We start from the raw sequence: 16,622 nt of genomic DNA, 5'->3' as shown, positions 1-16,622 counted from the left end.
GGGAATCCAGGGTGGATGATACCTTCAGGACCAAGGGTGTGAGAGGCGATGCTGGGAGAGTGGAGGGTGAGTGGGTTGGAAAGGGGGAACTGATTACAAGGATCCACATGTGACCTCCTCCCTGGGAGAGGGACAGCAGAGAAGGGGGGAAGGGAGACTCCGGATAGGGCAAGATATGACAAAATAACGATGTATAAATTACCAAGGGCACATGAGGGAGGGGGGAATGGGGAGGGAGGGGGAAAAAAAAGAGGACCTGATGCAAGGGGCTTAAGTGGAGAGAAAATGCCTTGAGAATGATTGGGGCAGGGAATGTATGGATGTGCTTTATACAATTGATGTATGTATATGTATGGATTGTGGTAAGAGTTGTTTGAGTCCCTAATAAAATGTAAAAGGAGAAAAGAGAAAAAAATGATTAGGGCAAAGACTGTACAGATGTGCTTTATACAATTGATGTATGTATATGTATGAACTGTGAAAAGAATTGTATCAGCCCCAATAAATTGTTTAAAAAAAAAAATCTTGTGAATGGGTTTGCGCTTGATCAGTAGTGATCAGCAGAGGGAGCAAGAGACATTTCTAATGACTTTCGTTTGTTTTTGTTTTCATAAACTCAAAAACAAGAGATGCGTAAAAGCCAGAATGAACCATCTCACGAACTCGAGAACCAGTTTATTTTGCGGCTTCCTACGGTAAGAAACCCGTGAACCTTAGACAAGATAGTTCTAGTGCATAAATAACAGTTCTACTTGGATTTTCTTATATTTCTTTCTATTCTATGGAAGGTAGATTATAAAGCTCAGAACATTTGTTTCCTTAGGCCACGTTCTGTAAAGCCATCCTAGCATAGTGTGTCTGCCTTTAGTGGTGACATCCTCCATCCTTTACATGCTAGCTAGCAGGTGGGTAGACTTGCTGGCAAACAGTGATGAAGATATATCTAGTCACTTTATCACTGGACAGTGAGGACACGGCTCTTCTCAAATCCTTTTTATCACCTCAAAAGGGTTTCTGAGAAAGACCCTCACCGTGTCTCCTGAAAATTCATCACTACACACTGCTTTGTTGAAGAACATCTCAAGATTTTTGTTAGGGTCTCCCCCTGCCACCACCACCCCCTCATCCTGCCACTGATTACTGTTATCTAAGCACTATGGAGTCTAAGAAAACTGTATTAGGGATGAGATTTTTAAAATGACTCCCCTACTTAGAATTAATGAATATATGAAGGGGTACCTCCCAAAAAACCGGAATTGTGCTGGGTTGAGCAGAGCTTTCATAGTACGCATTTTTCCTGCTGGCAAGCATTGAACAACTTTCTCTGAGTTTAGTACACCCAGTGGCATCTCCTAGGAAGGTTCTCTCTGGTCACAGTGAATATTTTCTTAAGAGCAGTTTTGCTTGAACCTCGTGTTTTGTGATGGTCTGTTTAAGAGAACAGTGTGCGGCTGTGAAATTTTGTTTCCTGCTCAGGAAAATTGCCACAGAAACTTGTGATACTGAACACAGCTTACAAGGACAACACTATGGGAAAAACTCAAGTGTATGAGTGGTTTTCTCATTTCTCAAAAGGTGAAATGTCGGTTGATGACAAACCTTGTTATGCACGTCTGTCAACTTCCAGAATGGACAAAAATGCCGACTTGTAGTGCATTTGGAGTTTGTTTCACTAGGTCACACTCTTAATCATGCTTTCTATTTAGAGATTTTAAAAAGATTGCATTGTAGTGTGTGACAAAAAAGACCCGAGTTTTTGCAGATCGGGGAATGCACCTGCTTATGCAACCATCTCACTGCGCCACTTTTTGCCAAAAAAAGAAACAAGAAAACCAAACAAACAAACAAAAAACCCAGCATGCCTCTCTTGTCCCCCACACCTGACTCACCTGATCTCGCTCCGTGCGACTTCTTTTCGTTTCTGAAAATGAAGAGGGACATGAAAGGACAGTGATTTGCTGACGTAGAAGAGGTGAATTATAAAACAAGGGCGCTGCCAGTCATCCAAACAGATGCATTTGAAAAATGCTTCCAAGAATGGAATCACAAATTTGACAAACGTATTGAGTGTGATGAGAGTATATTGAAGGTGATAAGGTTGTTTTGTAAAAAAAAATTAAATACCTTGGGGGGGAATCCGGTTTTTTTGGGTGGGGTACCCTTTCATATTCAGTACACTGCAACTACACTTTCTTTAGTAATTATAACTGAAGTGCAGGGCAGTGAGAGGCAGGCATGTAGAGTTGAAGAAACCATTAAGTGTAGCTACAGAAAGACAGTAGTCTTTCACCTGATGCTCACTTGACAATACACAATGTAATGTATCCTATGGTCCATGGCATCTTTAGTAAAGTATGGAGTGTTGAAGGTTTAAATTAAGGGAGGGATTTCTCAGACATCTATTCTATCAGCTTCCAGGTAGGAAATTTATCTTTCGGACTTCATTTATTGATCTTTTTAGGAGCATGTTTCTACAGTCAGGAAGATAATACATTCCGGACGTAATGACGCAAAGGATAAACTAAAGATCAACTTATACCGTAAGTAGTTAAATATGAATTCACAATACAATGAACAATACTTTATTAAGGTACTACATTGGGCCAGACATTACATATAACAAAGGGCTTGGATGGTCAACTATAGAATAATCATATGCTAGCTTTCTCCTATTGGAGGGCTTCAAAAAGTTCATGGAAAAAAGCCTTGTGGTTTCTGACTGGTCAAAGTAACAACAAATCAATGTTGTTTTTGTTTACACAAATGAAATTTCTCTCTTTTAAGCTATAGTAAGTTTTAGAGAGATGTAAAGAAGAAACAAAACCAAGCTATAATTCCACCACTCAGATACCACCTAGAAAAAGAAAGATAATCCAACTTCAGGGTTAGCAAATAAGTACAGCAGAAAGATTCAAAAGAAGTGAGTTTTTCCTTCTTCACTGGGCCCCAATCTCAATGCCAAAATTAATGATATCAACCATTTTCCCTTGTGTTTCCTCAGAGGCAAAAACAGACAAAACTTTTATATATAGTACCGTCATTTAAATAATTTCTCACTATCTATTTTTAAGTGAATTTGTACAAAAAAAGATCCTGTCAGACATGATTATACATCTCCCTCCCTTAATATTAGAAGGTTATACCCAAGTCCTCTTGGAGTTAGCAGCCCAAATGTATAACCCACCACGCACACCAGGGCTCCTGGCTCAAGTCCTCTTGAGAGTCGACATTCAGGTTTGAGATGTTTGAGAAGAATCTGGAATTTAGGATATAGTAAACTGTATAGAATTATACCTTTGTGGTGTTCCAGGTTATAACTTGAGACACATGTTCATCATTCTGCTGCCAATCTTTCTTCCCTCACTAAACCATTTGTGCACAAGTTTACAATGACATGGATATGAGGGTTCTAATGGTGTTAAAATGCTTGGGTTACCAGGAGGCAAAGGGTATATAGAGAGGTCTAAATACAGGCATGTGCATATGTAAATATGTTCATATATGACAATGGGGAAATAAATCTATGTGCATATATTTATAGATTTAGTATTAAGGTATCAGAAGGATATTGGGCCTCTACTCAAGTACTCCCTTAGTGCAAGAAACACTTTGTTCTACTAAACTGGTATTCCATGATGCTCACCTTCCTGACACGATTGCTTAAGACAAAGTGGGTGCATAAACAAATGTGGTAAAGAAAGCTGATGGTGCCCATCAAAAGACATAGCATCTGGAGTCTTAAAGGCTTGAAGATAAACAAGCAGCCATCTAGCTGAGAAGCAACAAAGCCCACGTGGAAGAAGCACAGAAGCCTGTGTGATCATGAAGTGTCAATGAGATCAGGTACCAGGCATCAAAGAACAAAATATCATATCATTGTGAAATGAGGGGGAGTGGAGACCCAAAGCCTATCTGTAGGAAACTGGACATCTTCTTACAGAAGGGTCGTGGGGAGGAGATGAGCCAGTCAGGGTGCAGTATAGCATCTATGAAACATAAAACTTTTCTCTAGTTCTTTAATGCTTCCCCGCCCCCCACTACCATGATCCCAATTCTACCTGACAAATCAGGCTAGACTAGAGGATGTACACTGGTACAGATAGGAATTGGAAACACAGGGAATCCAGGACAGATAAACCCCTCAGGACCAATAACAAGAGTAGCAATACCAGGAGGGTAAGGGTTAAGGTGGGGTAGAAAGGGGGAACTGATCACAATGATTTACATATGTCGTCCAGCTGGGGGACTGACAACAGAAAAGTGGGTGAAGGGAGACGTCTGACAGTGTAAGACATGACAAAATAGTAATAATTTATAAATTATCAAGTGGGAGGGAGGGACGGAGGGAGAAAATGAGCTGATACCAAGGGCTCAAGTAGAAAGAAAACATTTTGGGAATGATGATGGCAACAAATATACAAATGTGCTTGACACAATGGATGTACGTATGGATTGTGGTAAGAGTTGTGTGAGCCCCAAATCAAATGATTTAAACAAAATGCAGGGTTGGTATAAATGGAACTTTACTGTGATATGAAGGACACATCTACTGTTTCATCTATATTTATAACCATGCACACATTCTACAGCTATTTACAAGAAAGAGCTACAGGATGTACTAGGATTACAAACAAACCATAGTACAAATCAAGTTCCTTCAAAATCTGAGGCACAGACATACAATGGCTCATATTAACAAATGGACTGTGCTTTGCAATGTACATCAAAACATTGTGATCGTTATTACAGTGTTATTAAGGTAAAGTTGTTTTAATGTACCGGAATGCATTTCTTTTTAATGTTTCTTACTCATAAAAAGATATACTATCCGTTATACACTAAGAAAAACATTTAACTAACTGAGGTTAGATACAAACTCTACCTAACTGTTCTGACTTAAGTATAAATGAGACTTGAAGACACTTAGAAACGGACCTCTTGTCGTCTGAGGACTACCTGTACTTTTGAAAGAGTGACAAACTAGGAAAAGAGAGCCCCATATTCTCTGCCTTCTTTTCTTGTCATTTATAGTATATACCATGCTAACATCATGAAAAAGAATAAGGTTTCCCTGAAAGACTAGTCTGCTTTATTCTAACCATTGGAGGCTTGAGTTCATAGGGACCTTAACAGGACTTTAATCATCTCTCGGTCTCCTCAGCTGATAAACATCAGGCCATTGTTCAAGTTGAAGATGTCACATTGGCCGCTAAGTTGGTTGATTTGCCCTGTGTTGTTGGAAGCTTCAAAACTTTTGATCGCAAAACCTTTTATAAGACAGCAGATATTTCTCAGGTATGGATTCATTTTCTAAATCTAGCACTCACCCCCCCCCCCCCCCAAGGTTTCTTTTTCTCTCCCGTTCTCAGTAAATGGCTGCTTGCCATTGCTAATGCCCTGATTGGTCACGCAGGAATAAAATGGCATGCTCTGGTCTAGTGTTTGAACTTTACCCTTTCACTACTTATTGTATTCAAACAGCTTGTAGGAGTCCCCTGTTTGCCATTCATAGTGACTTTCATGAGTTGAAAAATGGGACCAGCTGTGATCTTCTTATAAATTTTCTACCCAAACAGCATGTTGTTAACTTTGTAGGTTTAAGTTGGTTCTTATCACCTCTGCTGTGGTTTCTTGTTTCCTCCAAATCAAAATGCCAAGATACAAGTTGTCAACATAGCCCCTCTGCAGTGCTATGCACTCTGAAGTAAAATGAAAATAAACATTCTAAAATCTAAGTTCATATATCTTACACAATGCTGACTCAAGAAAGAGAAGAGGAGGAAGGGAGAAAGAGAGTTAGGGGGTGGTGGTGGGGTGTGTGTGTGTGTTACATGGTTTCCTGTAGATACTAAATATCATCCTCTCCACTACTTTGCCCTGGGTTTTTTGGTGGTAGGCATGAGCATGCTTCACCATTAACCCAGCACTTGGGTTCATTGTCAGCTTCTTGGCTTTTATAAAATGTAGATGCTCGTGTGCAGTGCCACCACCTCTGCTGCTGCTGCTGCCGCTGCTCCTGCTGTTGCTGCAGCTCCAGCTGCAGCTGCAGCTGCAGCTGAAGAGTCCCGTGCTTCTCTAGAAAAACCAACTACTTCTACTGATCTGAAAGGTATAAAGATAAAGGACAAGAACAGACGGAAGAAATACATCTGGAAACATGGCAGTAAGTTGTCGATTCCTGAATCATTCTGACTGATTCCCAAGGATTTGTGAACCTGGCTCCAGCTACCACGCTATAACACTTGGCTCTTTAGGGTCCCAGATACTCTTACAGGAAAGAGTCATGTCTGGTGCTGGTCGCTTTCTAGCATGAACTTTCTCTTTTATAAAATTCTGGTAGATCTGTTGTTGCCATCAATCATGTATATGTCTTACCATGTTGTATTTGTTGTAGTTACTCCACCTCTTAAGAATGTCAGAAAGAAAAGGTTCCGAAAAACACAAAAGGTAGGTTGCATGGTAGATGTGAATCTGCTGGGTGGATTAAATGACAACTATGAGTAGGTGGAAAGGGAGTCAGTCCGTTGGGGATTTATTTGTTCATTCAGTCATGGGTTCAGTGTACGTTTATGGAGAAAGAGCTAAAGGCCAGGCACCGTGTTCTAGCACTTGAGAATAGATACATAGCCAGTGAACAAAACCCATAGCTAATCCTTGAGGTTACAGGTGAATCATTTCGGGACTGGTAGAGTCGTTAATTTGGAACATCTGCGAATGTTTTTGTGTTCAATCACAAGATCAAGTGTTAAAGTGAACCTATCTGGTAACAGAAATTTGTGCTTCTTTTCTGTACTTCACCTCAGACTTGTAAAACTTAACGAAAGCTTCAGGAGTACTGTAACTTGATCTTTCCTTTTTCTTTTTAAAATTAAACTTACTTATTTTGAGATACTTGTAGATGCACATGTCATTAGAAGAGATAATAGAAACATCCTGTGTAGCATATACCTAATTTTCCCAATGGTAATGTTCTTAAAAATTAAAGTGAAATATCCAACCAGGAATTTGACTTAGCTACAACTCACCTTTTTTTTTTCTTCTTCAAATTTAATTCTGTGCACTTCTATTCTGTGTGCAGGGTTGTGTATCCACTGCTACAGTCAAGATACTAAACTGGCTCATAATCACAAGGATCCTTCATGCTGCCTTCTCTCTCCTCCTCCTTCCCACTCTCAGTCAGTCCCTTTGATCAATAGGCTCTCTCAAAAATTTTCAATAATATAACTGGAATTTAATATCTTTAACCATATAGTATTGGCTTTTAAAGTTCATCATACTTCCCTTAAAACCCAAGGAAGTTTTTACACATCAAAAATGTATTCTCTTTAACGGCTGAATTGTATTTCATGGTATGCATGCACCATATTCTGTTTTACCATTCATCATTGAAGGGCATCATTTTAGTTTTTCACTATTACAAGTAAAGCTGATATGAACAGGCTAACGCACAGGTTTTGGGGTGAACATAATTCTTCCTTTATCGGCGATAAGTGCCCAGGGTTATAATGGCTGGATCATATGGAAGTTGCATGTCTAGTTTAATAATAAATTGCCAAACTGCTTTCCAAAGGAGCTGCAGCACATTTCATTCATTCCCACCAGCAATGGGTGATTGATCCAGTTTCTCTATATCCTTGCCAGCATTTGTTGTTGTGAATTTTTTTTTTTAATTTAGCCACTCTGTAGGTATGTAGTGGTCTCATTGTGGCTTTAATTTGATGTTGGCTATCTTAGAACGTGCTCATTTCGCATCTGCATAGTCACTTCAGTGAAATTTCTGGTTATTTATTTACTTTGCCCATTTTCTAAATGGATCATTTGGTTGTTTATTATTGGGTTTTGAGAGTTGTTCCTACATTTAGATAGCATGTGGTTTGCAAATATTTTCACACAGTTTGTATCTTGCCTTTTCAGTCTCTCCATGCTTTCTTTTGAAGAACAAATATACAATGTTTTTGCTGAATATAAATGTAAAATAATTGCTGGTGTTTTTTCTTCTCAAAATCATGCTTTCAGTGTGAAGTCTAAGAACTCTTGGTCTATCCTTAGATCTTGAAGGTGTTTATTTCCTTCTAAACAATTTATAGTTTTACATTGAACTTTGTGATTTTTTTTGAATTACCTTGTTATTAATATGTTAGGTCTATTTTTGTTTTGCCTATGAATGCATAATTGCTCCAGGCCAGGAAAATGCTAGACTTCCTACATTGTATTGCTTTTTCTGGGTTCTGTATTCCATTGGTCAGTCTGCCAAACTCGCCATCAGTGCCATACAGTATCCTGATATTTCTTGGTCAGGATTGTTTCAGCAATTCTTTTTTTTTTAATCGTTTTACTAGGGGCTCATCTAGCTCTTATCACAATCCATACATACATCAATTGTGTAAAGCACATCTGTACATTCATTGCCCTCATCATTCTCAAAACATTTGCTCTCCACTTAAACCCCTGGCATCATCTCATTTTTTCCCACTCCCTCCCCGCTCCCCCCTTCCTCATGAACGCTTGATAATTTATAAATGCTTACTTTGTCATATCTTGCCCTGTGTAATGTCTCCCTTCACCCACTTTTCTGTTGTCTATCCCCCAGGGAGGAGGCCACATGTAGATCCTTGTAATCGGTTCCCCCTTTCCAACCCACTCTCCCTCTACCCTCCCAGTATCGCCATTCACGCCACTCACACCCTGAAAGGATCATCTGCCCTGGATTCCCTGTGTTTCCAGTTCCTATCTGTACAAGTGTACAACCTCTGGTCTAGCCAGATTTGTACGGTAGAATTGGGATCATGATAGGAGGGGAGGAGGAAGCACTTAGGAACTAGAGGAAAGTTATATGTTTTATCATTGCTACATCGCACCCTGACTGGCTCATTTCCTCCGCAAGACCATTTTGTAGGGGATGTCCAGTGGCCTACAGATGGGCTTTGAGTCTCCACTACACTCCCCCCTCATTCATTATGATATGATTTTTTGTTCTGATGATGCCTGATATCTGATCCCTTCGACACTTCGTGATCACACAGGCTGGTGTGCTTCTTGCATATGGGTTTTGTTGCTTCTGAACTAGATGGCCACTTGTTCACCTTCAAGCCTTTAAGACCCCAGACGCTATATCTTTTGATAGCCAGGCACCATCTGCTTTCTTCGCCACATTTGCTTATGCACCCAATTGTCTTCAGCGATTGTATCAGGGAGGTGAGCACACACTGATATGAGTTTTTGTTCTTTGATGCCTGATAACTGATCCCTTCGGCACCTCGTGATCACACAGGCTGGTGTACTTCTTCTATGTGGGCTTTGTTGCTTCTCAGCTAGTTGGCCACTTTTTTTACCGTCAAGCTTTTAAGACCCCAGATGCTATTTATTTTGATAGTCGGGCACAATCAGCTTTCTTCATCACATTTACTTATTCACCTGATTTGTCTTCAGCGGTTGTGTTGGGAAGGTGAACATCATAGAATGCCAGTTTAATAGAAGAAAGTATTCTTGCATTGAGGGAGTACTTGAGTGAAGGCCCAATGTCCTTCTGCTACCTGAATACTAAACCTATAAATATAAGCACCTCATATATAAATATATTTACATATGTACATGCCTGTATTTAGATTGCTATACATGCCCTTTGCATCTTTCCTATATTTCCTTTGACTTTTCTCTTGTCCCACTATCATACTCAGTCTTGATTTGGGTTTCACTAATTCCTGTTGGTTATATTACCCTTGATCACCCCCTACCAGGCTTCCTACACCCTTCTCACCACTGATGTGGATCACTTGTTATTCCCTTGTCCCTGGGTTTGTTAATACCAGTACCTCCCCCTCTCCCATGTCCCCCTGGAACTGTCGGTCCTGTTGTTTTCTCTTCCAAATTGTTCATCCAGCCTATCTTATTAGACAGACCTGCAGATATACTAACATGCACAAAAAGAAGACAGAGTAAAACCAAGCAACAATATAGAATAAAACAATAACAAGAACAAATCAATGACAAAAAACAAAACAAAACTAAAGAAAACACAAGAAAAGCTTGTAGTTAGTTCAAGGACTGTTTATTGGCCTTTAGGAGTTTTTTCCAGTCCAGTCTGTTGAGGCACCATGTCCAGTTCCCACGCCCACCTTCAGCATTCCTTAGGGACCTCGCTGCTCCATTTCCTTGCTGTTCTATTGCTACTCCCTTAGTGTATTGCCTCGGTGTGGCGGGGTCAGATCGGGTGCAATTCCCACACTGTATCCTCTGTGCTGTCCCCCCCAGGGCCATGGGTCAGTGAGGGATGCCATGTGTCACAGTGGGGCCGGCCATGTGGGCCTCTCTGTGGACTGGCTGCTCTAATTGAGAACATCATCTCAAGGCTTGATGGGCCAGGATGTGTTCCAATCTTTCCTCCTCCCCCTTCATATGCTCCCACATTCTCCAGTCAGTTATGTCCCTCTCCTTGAGCTGCAGATTCAATGCCATCCTGGGGAGAGGGGCATGTTTCAGCAATTCTGGGGACTGTTTTTCCATAGAAATTTTATCATAAAACTTATCTGTGTTACAAAAACACTAACTGGAATTTTTATAGGCATTATGCTAAATGTGTAGAGCATTCAGGGGAGAATTGAGATGGTTACTTTAGAGCCTTTCTGGCCATGAAAACGGTTGCCTTGGCTTTCCTTTCACCAGTAAACAGCATTTACTAATGTTTACTCAATGCAAAACAAAGTTAAGAATAATTACACAGGTCTTTTAAGCTTTGCTGAGCTAGAGCAATTGTAATATAGCATGACTGTTGTGTTTTGTTTCATAGAATGATGATGTCTCAGAAATTGAAGAAGAAGTCAGCTTTAGTGAGGTAGAAGAATCTCAATATCATTTTATTGTTTGCCCTTAGTGTATTGTATTTTAGAATCCATTGGTCTAAAACAGATAAAAGACATCACAAAGGTTCTTTCCCACTCTTCCTCCTCACCTTTTACTCCCTCCCATATTAATATGTATAGAATTTGACACATTGAAAAATGATTGTTGTATAATGTCCAGTAAATCCCAGGGGAAAAGATATAATTTAGCCAGTGACCCTGTGTATTTTCATCTGCCTTTTTAATGATATTAATTGAAAAAGCCTTTTCCTAGAGGCCAGAGTTAACTTTTACCAGCAGTTGTTTGCTATTGCTTATTCACCCTCCAAGTCTCAATTTCTATTCATGGAACGACGAACTGGTTGCTGTGGAGATAATTGTCTATGCTTGGATTCAAGGAAGAACATGAATCCACGACCCGGTATTTGTAGGAACATCTCTAATAATAAAGATGTAGGGAAATGAAATCTGGGGATTTGGGTCTTTAGTCTAAATTACTTCTAAATAACAAAGAAATAATAGTTCTTTGTCAGTCTGAGGGGCAAGTAATTAATAAGTGAGACTTAAAGTTTGTGCCTCTCAGAAGGATCTTTACCATAGTTGCAGATTGAAAAGATTAAGGATTTCAAGCAATATTTTTGATTGAAGGGAATATAAAAAAAGGTTGAATGTGTAAAAATTCAGACCCTGGTCAAAGATTCCTTCATAAACAGCTCTAGTTAAAATAGAAATTTGGTTGGCTGGGCATCTAAAGCACCTAGTAGTTTGAGTTCATTCGTAGTAGAAAAAGGAGCACGTCTACAGGACACAGGGTTTTAAATGCTATTACTGATCTTTCTATCCACTCTCCTTTAGTTCATTGAATCTCCAGATGTGGAGAAGGAAGTGAAGAGACTGCTGTGTTCAGATGCTGAAGCCCTCAGTGCCCGTATCCTTTAAGATCAAGTATTTTTTGTGCACATGGTTTCAGTCCATATAAACTTGCTGACAAGCCCTCACTTCAGTTACTTTTGTGCCATTTTGAGGTGTAGAGCTTTGATTTGGGGTTTTGTCACTTGCCAGTTAGGAATAGTAAGTTCACATGCTGGAAATTTATTTAGTTGGGGAACTCATTGTAAGGCACGTTTTCAAACCAGGAATCCAGATACAAAAGACTTCAATTGGATTAAATTTTCTCTTCCCTTCCTGCTGTGCCTTCTCCTTTTCTGCTTTTTCCTTAACTATTCCTCCTCTCAGGATGGGAAGTCATCACTGAAGATGAAAGCAAGGGAATAGAATGCCAAGGCATCGTTCCAAAATTTGAGTTTTGCTCAGAAGTGGTTGGCCAAACGCAGGGTCATCTCACACCAGGTACATGAATAAAGGCACTGTAGGAGCTTCGGAGAGGCATACATTGACTATGTGTAAGATCAGTCTTCATGGACTCACAGGCCAATCACAGAAAGAGGATCACCCCTACCCCCCCCAATGCACAGAGGGTTTTAGAGTGATGGCCCCATTTCCCAGTCATCCCTGGTATTCAAGCTGTCTGTGGGCCTTGGGGTTCTCTAGATAGTTTGATCATTGCTAAGAGTGTTGTAGTGTTTCACATTGCCTGCCTCTCTTTTTTGATGAGAATAATCTTTCAAGAAAAATGGTTTCCAGGAGGCAAAGTACACTTATGGAGGCCTAAATACAGGCATGTACAAATGTATATATATATAAAATGAGTGGGGACTAGAACTATGTACTCATCTATATGTTAAGAATTAAGGTTGCAGATGGACATTGGGTATCAACTCAAGTACTCCCTTAACACAAGAACACCTTGTTCTAACAATCCAGCATTCTGTGATGCTCACATTCCTGACATGATCGCTGAAGACAAAATGGGTGCATAAACAAATGTGGTGAAGAAAGTAGATGGTGCTCGGTTATTAAAAGATACAGCGTCTGGGGTCTTAAAGGCTTGAAGATAAACAAGCGGCCATCTATCTGAGAAGCAACAAAGCCCACATGGAAGAATCCTACCAGCCTGTGTGATCATGAATTGTTCATGGGATCAGGAATAAAACCATACTCATTGTGAATGAGGGGGTCATGGTGTGGAGACTCAATGCCCATCTGTAGACAATTGGACATCCCCTCACAGAGGGGTCACAGGGAAGAGATTAGCCAGTCAGGGTGCAGTATAGCACCGATGAAACACATCTCTAGCTCTTTGGTGCTTCCTTCACCCCACTATCATGACCTCAATTCTGTCTTACAAAATGGATTAGACCAGAGCATGTACACTGCTACAGATAAGAGCCGGCAACACAGGGAATCCAGAATAGATAAAGCCCTCGGGGCAACAAGGAGAGTAGAGATGCCAGGAGGCTTAAGGGAGGGTGGGGGGAGAAAGGGAGAATTGATCACAAGGATCAATCTAGAACCCCCTCCCCAGGGGGACGAGTAACAGAAAAGTGGGTGAGGGGCAATGAAGGATGATGTAAGTTATGGAAAAATACCATCTATAATTTATCAAGACTTTGTGAGGGAGGGTGGGTGGGGAGGGGGCGAGGGGAAGAAATGGGGAGCTGATATCAGGGACTCAAGTGGGAAGAGAATGCTTTGAAAATGATGATGGCAGCATATGTGCAAATGTGCTTGACACATTGGAGGAATGTATGGATTGTGATGAGATGTAAGAGCCCCCAAGAAAAGTATTTAAAAGAAAATGGTTTGTAAAAATTATTAGCTGTCCACTAAATTTGAGGTTAAGGAATAGAATTATAGCTAGAGTGAAAAGCACTTTAGATGTTTCTGATAATTTCACCTTCCTCTTGTTTAAAAACAATAGAACATGATACTTTTCGGAAGATGTCCACCGATTTTGGCAGTAGCAATGATGAGTTGGAGCATGGTAGAGGAAATAAGGATGACGATGAGGATGGCGATGATGATGAGGAGGAAGAGGATGAGGAGGAGGAAGAAGAAGATGGTGATGATGCTGAACAGAAGCTGGAAGCTATGTTCCGTGCATTAGGCCAGTGCAAGGCAAAAGAAGGAACCGCTTCAATGGGTAAGTTAGGGGAAAGCAAAGGGCGAGTGTTAATTCTAAATGCACATTAGATGCAGGGTTGAGCTTGGCAGTTACTGCTCACATGTGTGGTGGAGTTTTAGTTGATTTGAGAGTGAGCCTATTTTAGGTTGTATTTAGGTGCCTAACGTTTCTATTTCTGTTAGTCATGGAAATTCAAAAGCAGATTCATTACGTGGAGAAGAAGCTCAAGAAGATTCAGAAAAAAGCGAGAAAACGGGGCAATCTTCTCAAGAAGGTGGAAAACATGACACTCAGGGTAAGGAAGTTCTTGTTGGCCAGTACAGAGAAATTCTGATATCTTAACACTGTTTTTGTTTTTTTAAAAGAAATAGTATAACCGGATTAGACCAGAACATGGACACTGCTACAGATAAGAGCCCACAACACAGGGAATCCAGGATAGATAAAGCCCTCAGGGCCAACAAGGAGAAAGAATAGAGATACCAGGAGGCTAAGGGGAAGGTGGGGGGAGAAAGGTGGAATTGATCACAAGGATCAATATATAATTCCCTCCCAAGGGACCAACAACAGAAAAGTGGGTGAAGGGTGACAGATGACGATGTAAGATATGAAAATAATAATCTATAACTTATCAAGGGTTCATGAGGGGAGGAAATGAGCTGATAGCAAGGGCTCAAGTAGAAAAAATTATTTGAAAATGATAATGGCAACGTATGTACAAATGTGCTTGACACAATGGATGAATGTACAGATTGTGATAAGAGATGTAAGAGTCCTCCAAAATTAACAAAAAAAAGAAATTGTGATATCTTACTTTCAAAATTCCATCATGTGTCCACCCATGTGATCTCTATGCAATGTCTTGTTCATTCATGAAACTTAACGAAGTCTAGAGTCCCCTAGTAAAATACAGCCTTGTTTCCTTTTCCTTGAGTAATTAATTGATTTTTTTTAAAGAAGGAACCTGGTGACTTGAGATCATAATAGGCAATATTTATCAACCATTTACAATGTGCTACTATGAGTTAGAATTGACTCAGCAATGCAATTTTGTTGTTGTTTTCTCAAGGGGAAATGGTGGAGCCAGCACTGAGTTCTAAACCAGCCCTTCAACAGGTTCCCATCACCAAAGGATTTGCGCAATTACGTGAAGGCATTCTTATCCTGTGTTTTAGGGCAAGAAGAAAAAAATAACACATTGTTGGGTATTTAAAAACAAATAGGATGGAGCGATAGTTGAGGGCATAGTTTTAGTACTCTATGCTAAAAAAAAGTGTCCTTTTGTTAGGACTGACCGTTTTCTTACCAAATTATTTACCAAAATCTTTCTTTTGGTTCTCTCTCTGTGTATTCACAATATCTCCAATTTGTTTTCCAGAATCATTTAGATTCTGCACTGAAGCAGCTTAAATTAGAGGAGAACCAAAAATGCGAGCAGGTGAGAAGTATGTTTTCAAACCAAGTAAAAAAATAACGTGTGATAAAAGAGCCCCACCCCTTGATCCCCAATTTTATTTTTGGTTGTTCCTCTTCGTGAATTGGGCAGGAATTATAGTGGCCCAGTGTTCAAACTGAAGGTAGCAGGATGGCTGAAACAAGACCTTTGTTCACTCATTTGACCAATTCTGAGTGCCTACGACGAGTTAATAGATTAAACCTCACCTGCTAATCCAAAGGGCTGAACCCACCAGCCTCTCCACCGGAGGAAAGAGCTAGCTGCCTGCTGCCGGAGAGGTGACAGTCTAGGAAACCCTGTGTGGCAGCTCTACTCGTCCAATAGGACTGTTATGAATCAGAAGCTATTTAATGGCACACAATTAAGTGCAAAGCACTGGGTTACAAGCAATGTTGTAAAAGACAGATAACAATATACATCCTTATGGAGACACTGCCCAGCAGAGGAGATGAACAGATTGACTTTAAACAGACAAAACTCAATGTAAGACCCAGTGTATTCAATGAGACAAGAGGCTATCCCAATAGCCTTATCTCCTAGTACCTATAGCTACAGTGGCCCATCTCCTTTGCCCCAGTGAGCTAGGTCCTCATTCCACTCTTCCCAGAAGCACGAATTCCCCACAGCAAGCACAAGCAGTTTTAAAAGTCCCTTTCCTAAGTTTGGCACAGTGTATGTGCATTTTTTTGAGAGGGCTACTGATCTTGGGAACATTGTAAGGCAGAGAGGCCTTGTAAATGCCAAGTCAAGGCTACTATTTTTGTTGCACATAAGCAAATTCTCCATAAGGTAATGGAACTACGGAGCGCATATGGTGTTTTTTTGTTTGTTTCATGTTTTCCTGCCCCTCTTTATAGCTCAATGAGCTGCAGAAACAACTGAAAGGTTTTCTGGAGAAGTGAGGAGAGCCTTCCGCCTGGCACCACACACTTTGGATTCATCATCCAGACTGAAGACAATGGAATTGTTCCCTGTCCCATGATTTTCCCTAGACTGGATCAATTTATTTCTCTGTGTCTTTCATTACTAATTGTAATCTACTTAAAATTGATAGGTATGTAGAAAGGGAAAGATTATTAGGAAAAATGAAATAGCATACGTTAAAAGTCTCAACTCCATGATGGCACTTTGCTTCTCTTGATCAATTTGTTAACAAGTAATGTTGCTTTTTGGCTTTCAAGCCCGCCAAAGATTCAGCCATGCTTGCCCAATGCTGAGAGTCTAGTTTACAGGCTGTACAGCTAGTTTGCAGAGATTTTATGCCTTTCTCGCTCCTTTCATTTTAGTACTTCCTCTATCATAG

The 16,622-nt window shown here is 40.3% G+C and overlaps 1 protein-coding gene across 1 annotated transcript; it reads left to right on the top strand.

Moving 5' to 3' along the window:
- The first annotated feature begins 629 nt into the window (after nt 1-629).
- Nucleotides 630-16,221, top strand: TAF7L (TATA-box binding protein associated factor 7 like). The gene is made up of 13 exons (XM_075538424.1): nt 630-695; nt 2,462-2,540; nt 5,162-5,295; nt 5,968-5,980; nt 6,050-6,163; nt 6,395-6,447; nt 10,787-10,831; nt 11,694-11,766; nt 12,075-12,188; nt 13,660-13,881; nt 14,046-14,158; nt 15,242-15,301; nt 16,177-16,221. Exons 1-13 carry the CDS (start codon nt 630-632, stop codon nt 16,219-16,221), a joined length of 1,131 nt encoding a protein of 376 aa, XP_075394539.1.
- The last annotated feature ends 401 nt before the right edge of the window (nt 16,222-16,622 follow it).

This window comes from Tenrec ecaudatus, chromosome X, assembly GCF_050624435.1.
Source record: "Tenrec ecaudatus isolate mTenEca1 chromosome X, mTenEca1.hap1, whole genome shotgun sequence".
Lineage (NCBI taxonomy): Eukaryota > Metazoa > Chordata > Mammalia > Afrosoricida > Tenrecidae > Tenrec > Tenrec ecaudatus.
The sequence above is the reverse complement of the archived record's forward strand: the minus strand, read 5'-3'. Positions and strand labels throughout refer to the sequence as shown.

What these genes read in the sequence shown, in the direction of transcription:
- TAF7L (XM_075538424.1), top strand. Translation starts at nt 630, where the DNA reads ATGCGTAAAAGCCAGAATGAACCATCTCACGAACTCGAGAACCAGTTT. An exon ending in TTATTTTGCGGCTTCCTACG is followed by an intron (nt 696 to 2,461) that starts GTAAGAAACCCG and finishes TGATCTTTTTAG; the next exon opens with GAGCATGTTTCTACAGTCAG. An exon ending in ATACATCTGGAAACATGGCA is followed by an intron (nt 6,164 to 6,394) that starts GTAAGTTGTCGA and finishes TATTTGTTGTAG; the next exon opens with TTACTCCACCTCTTAAGAAT.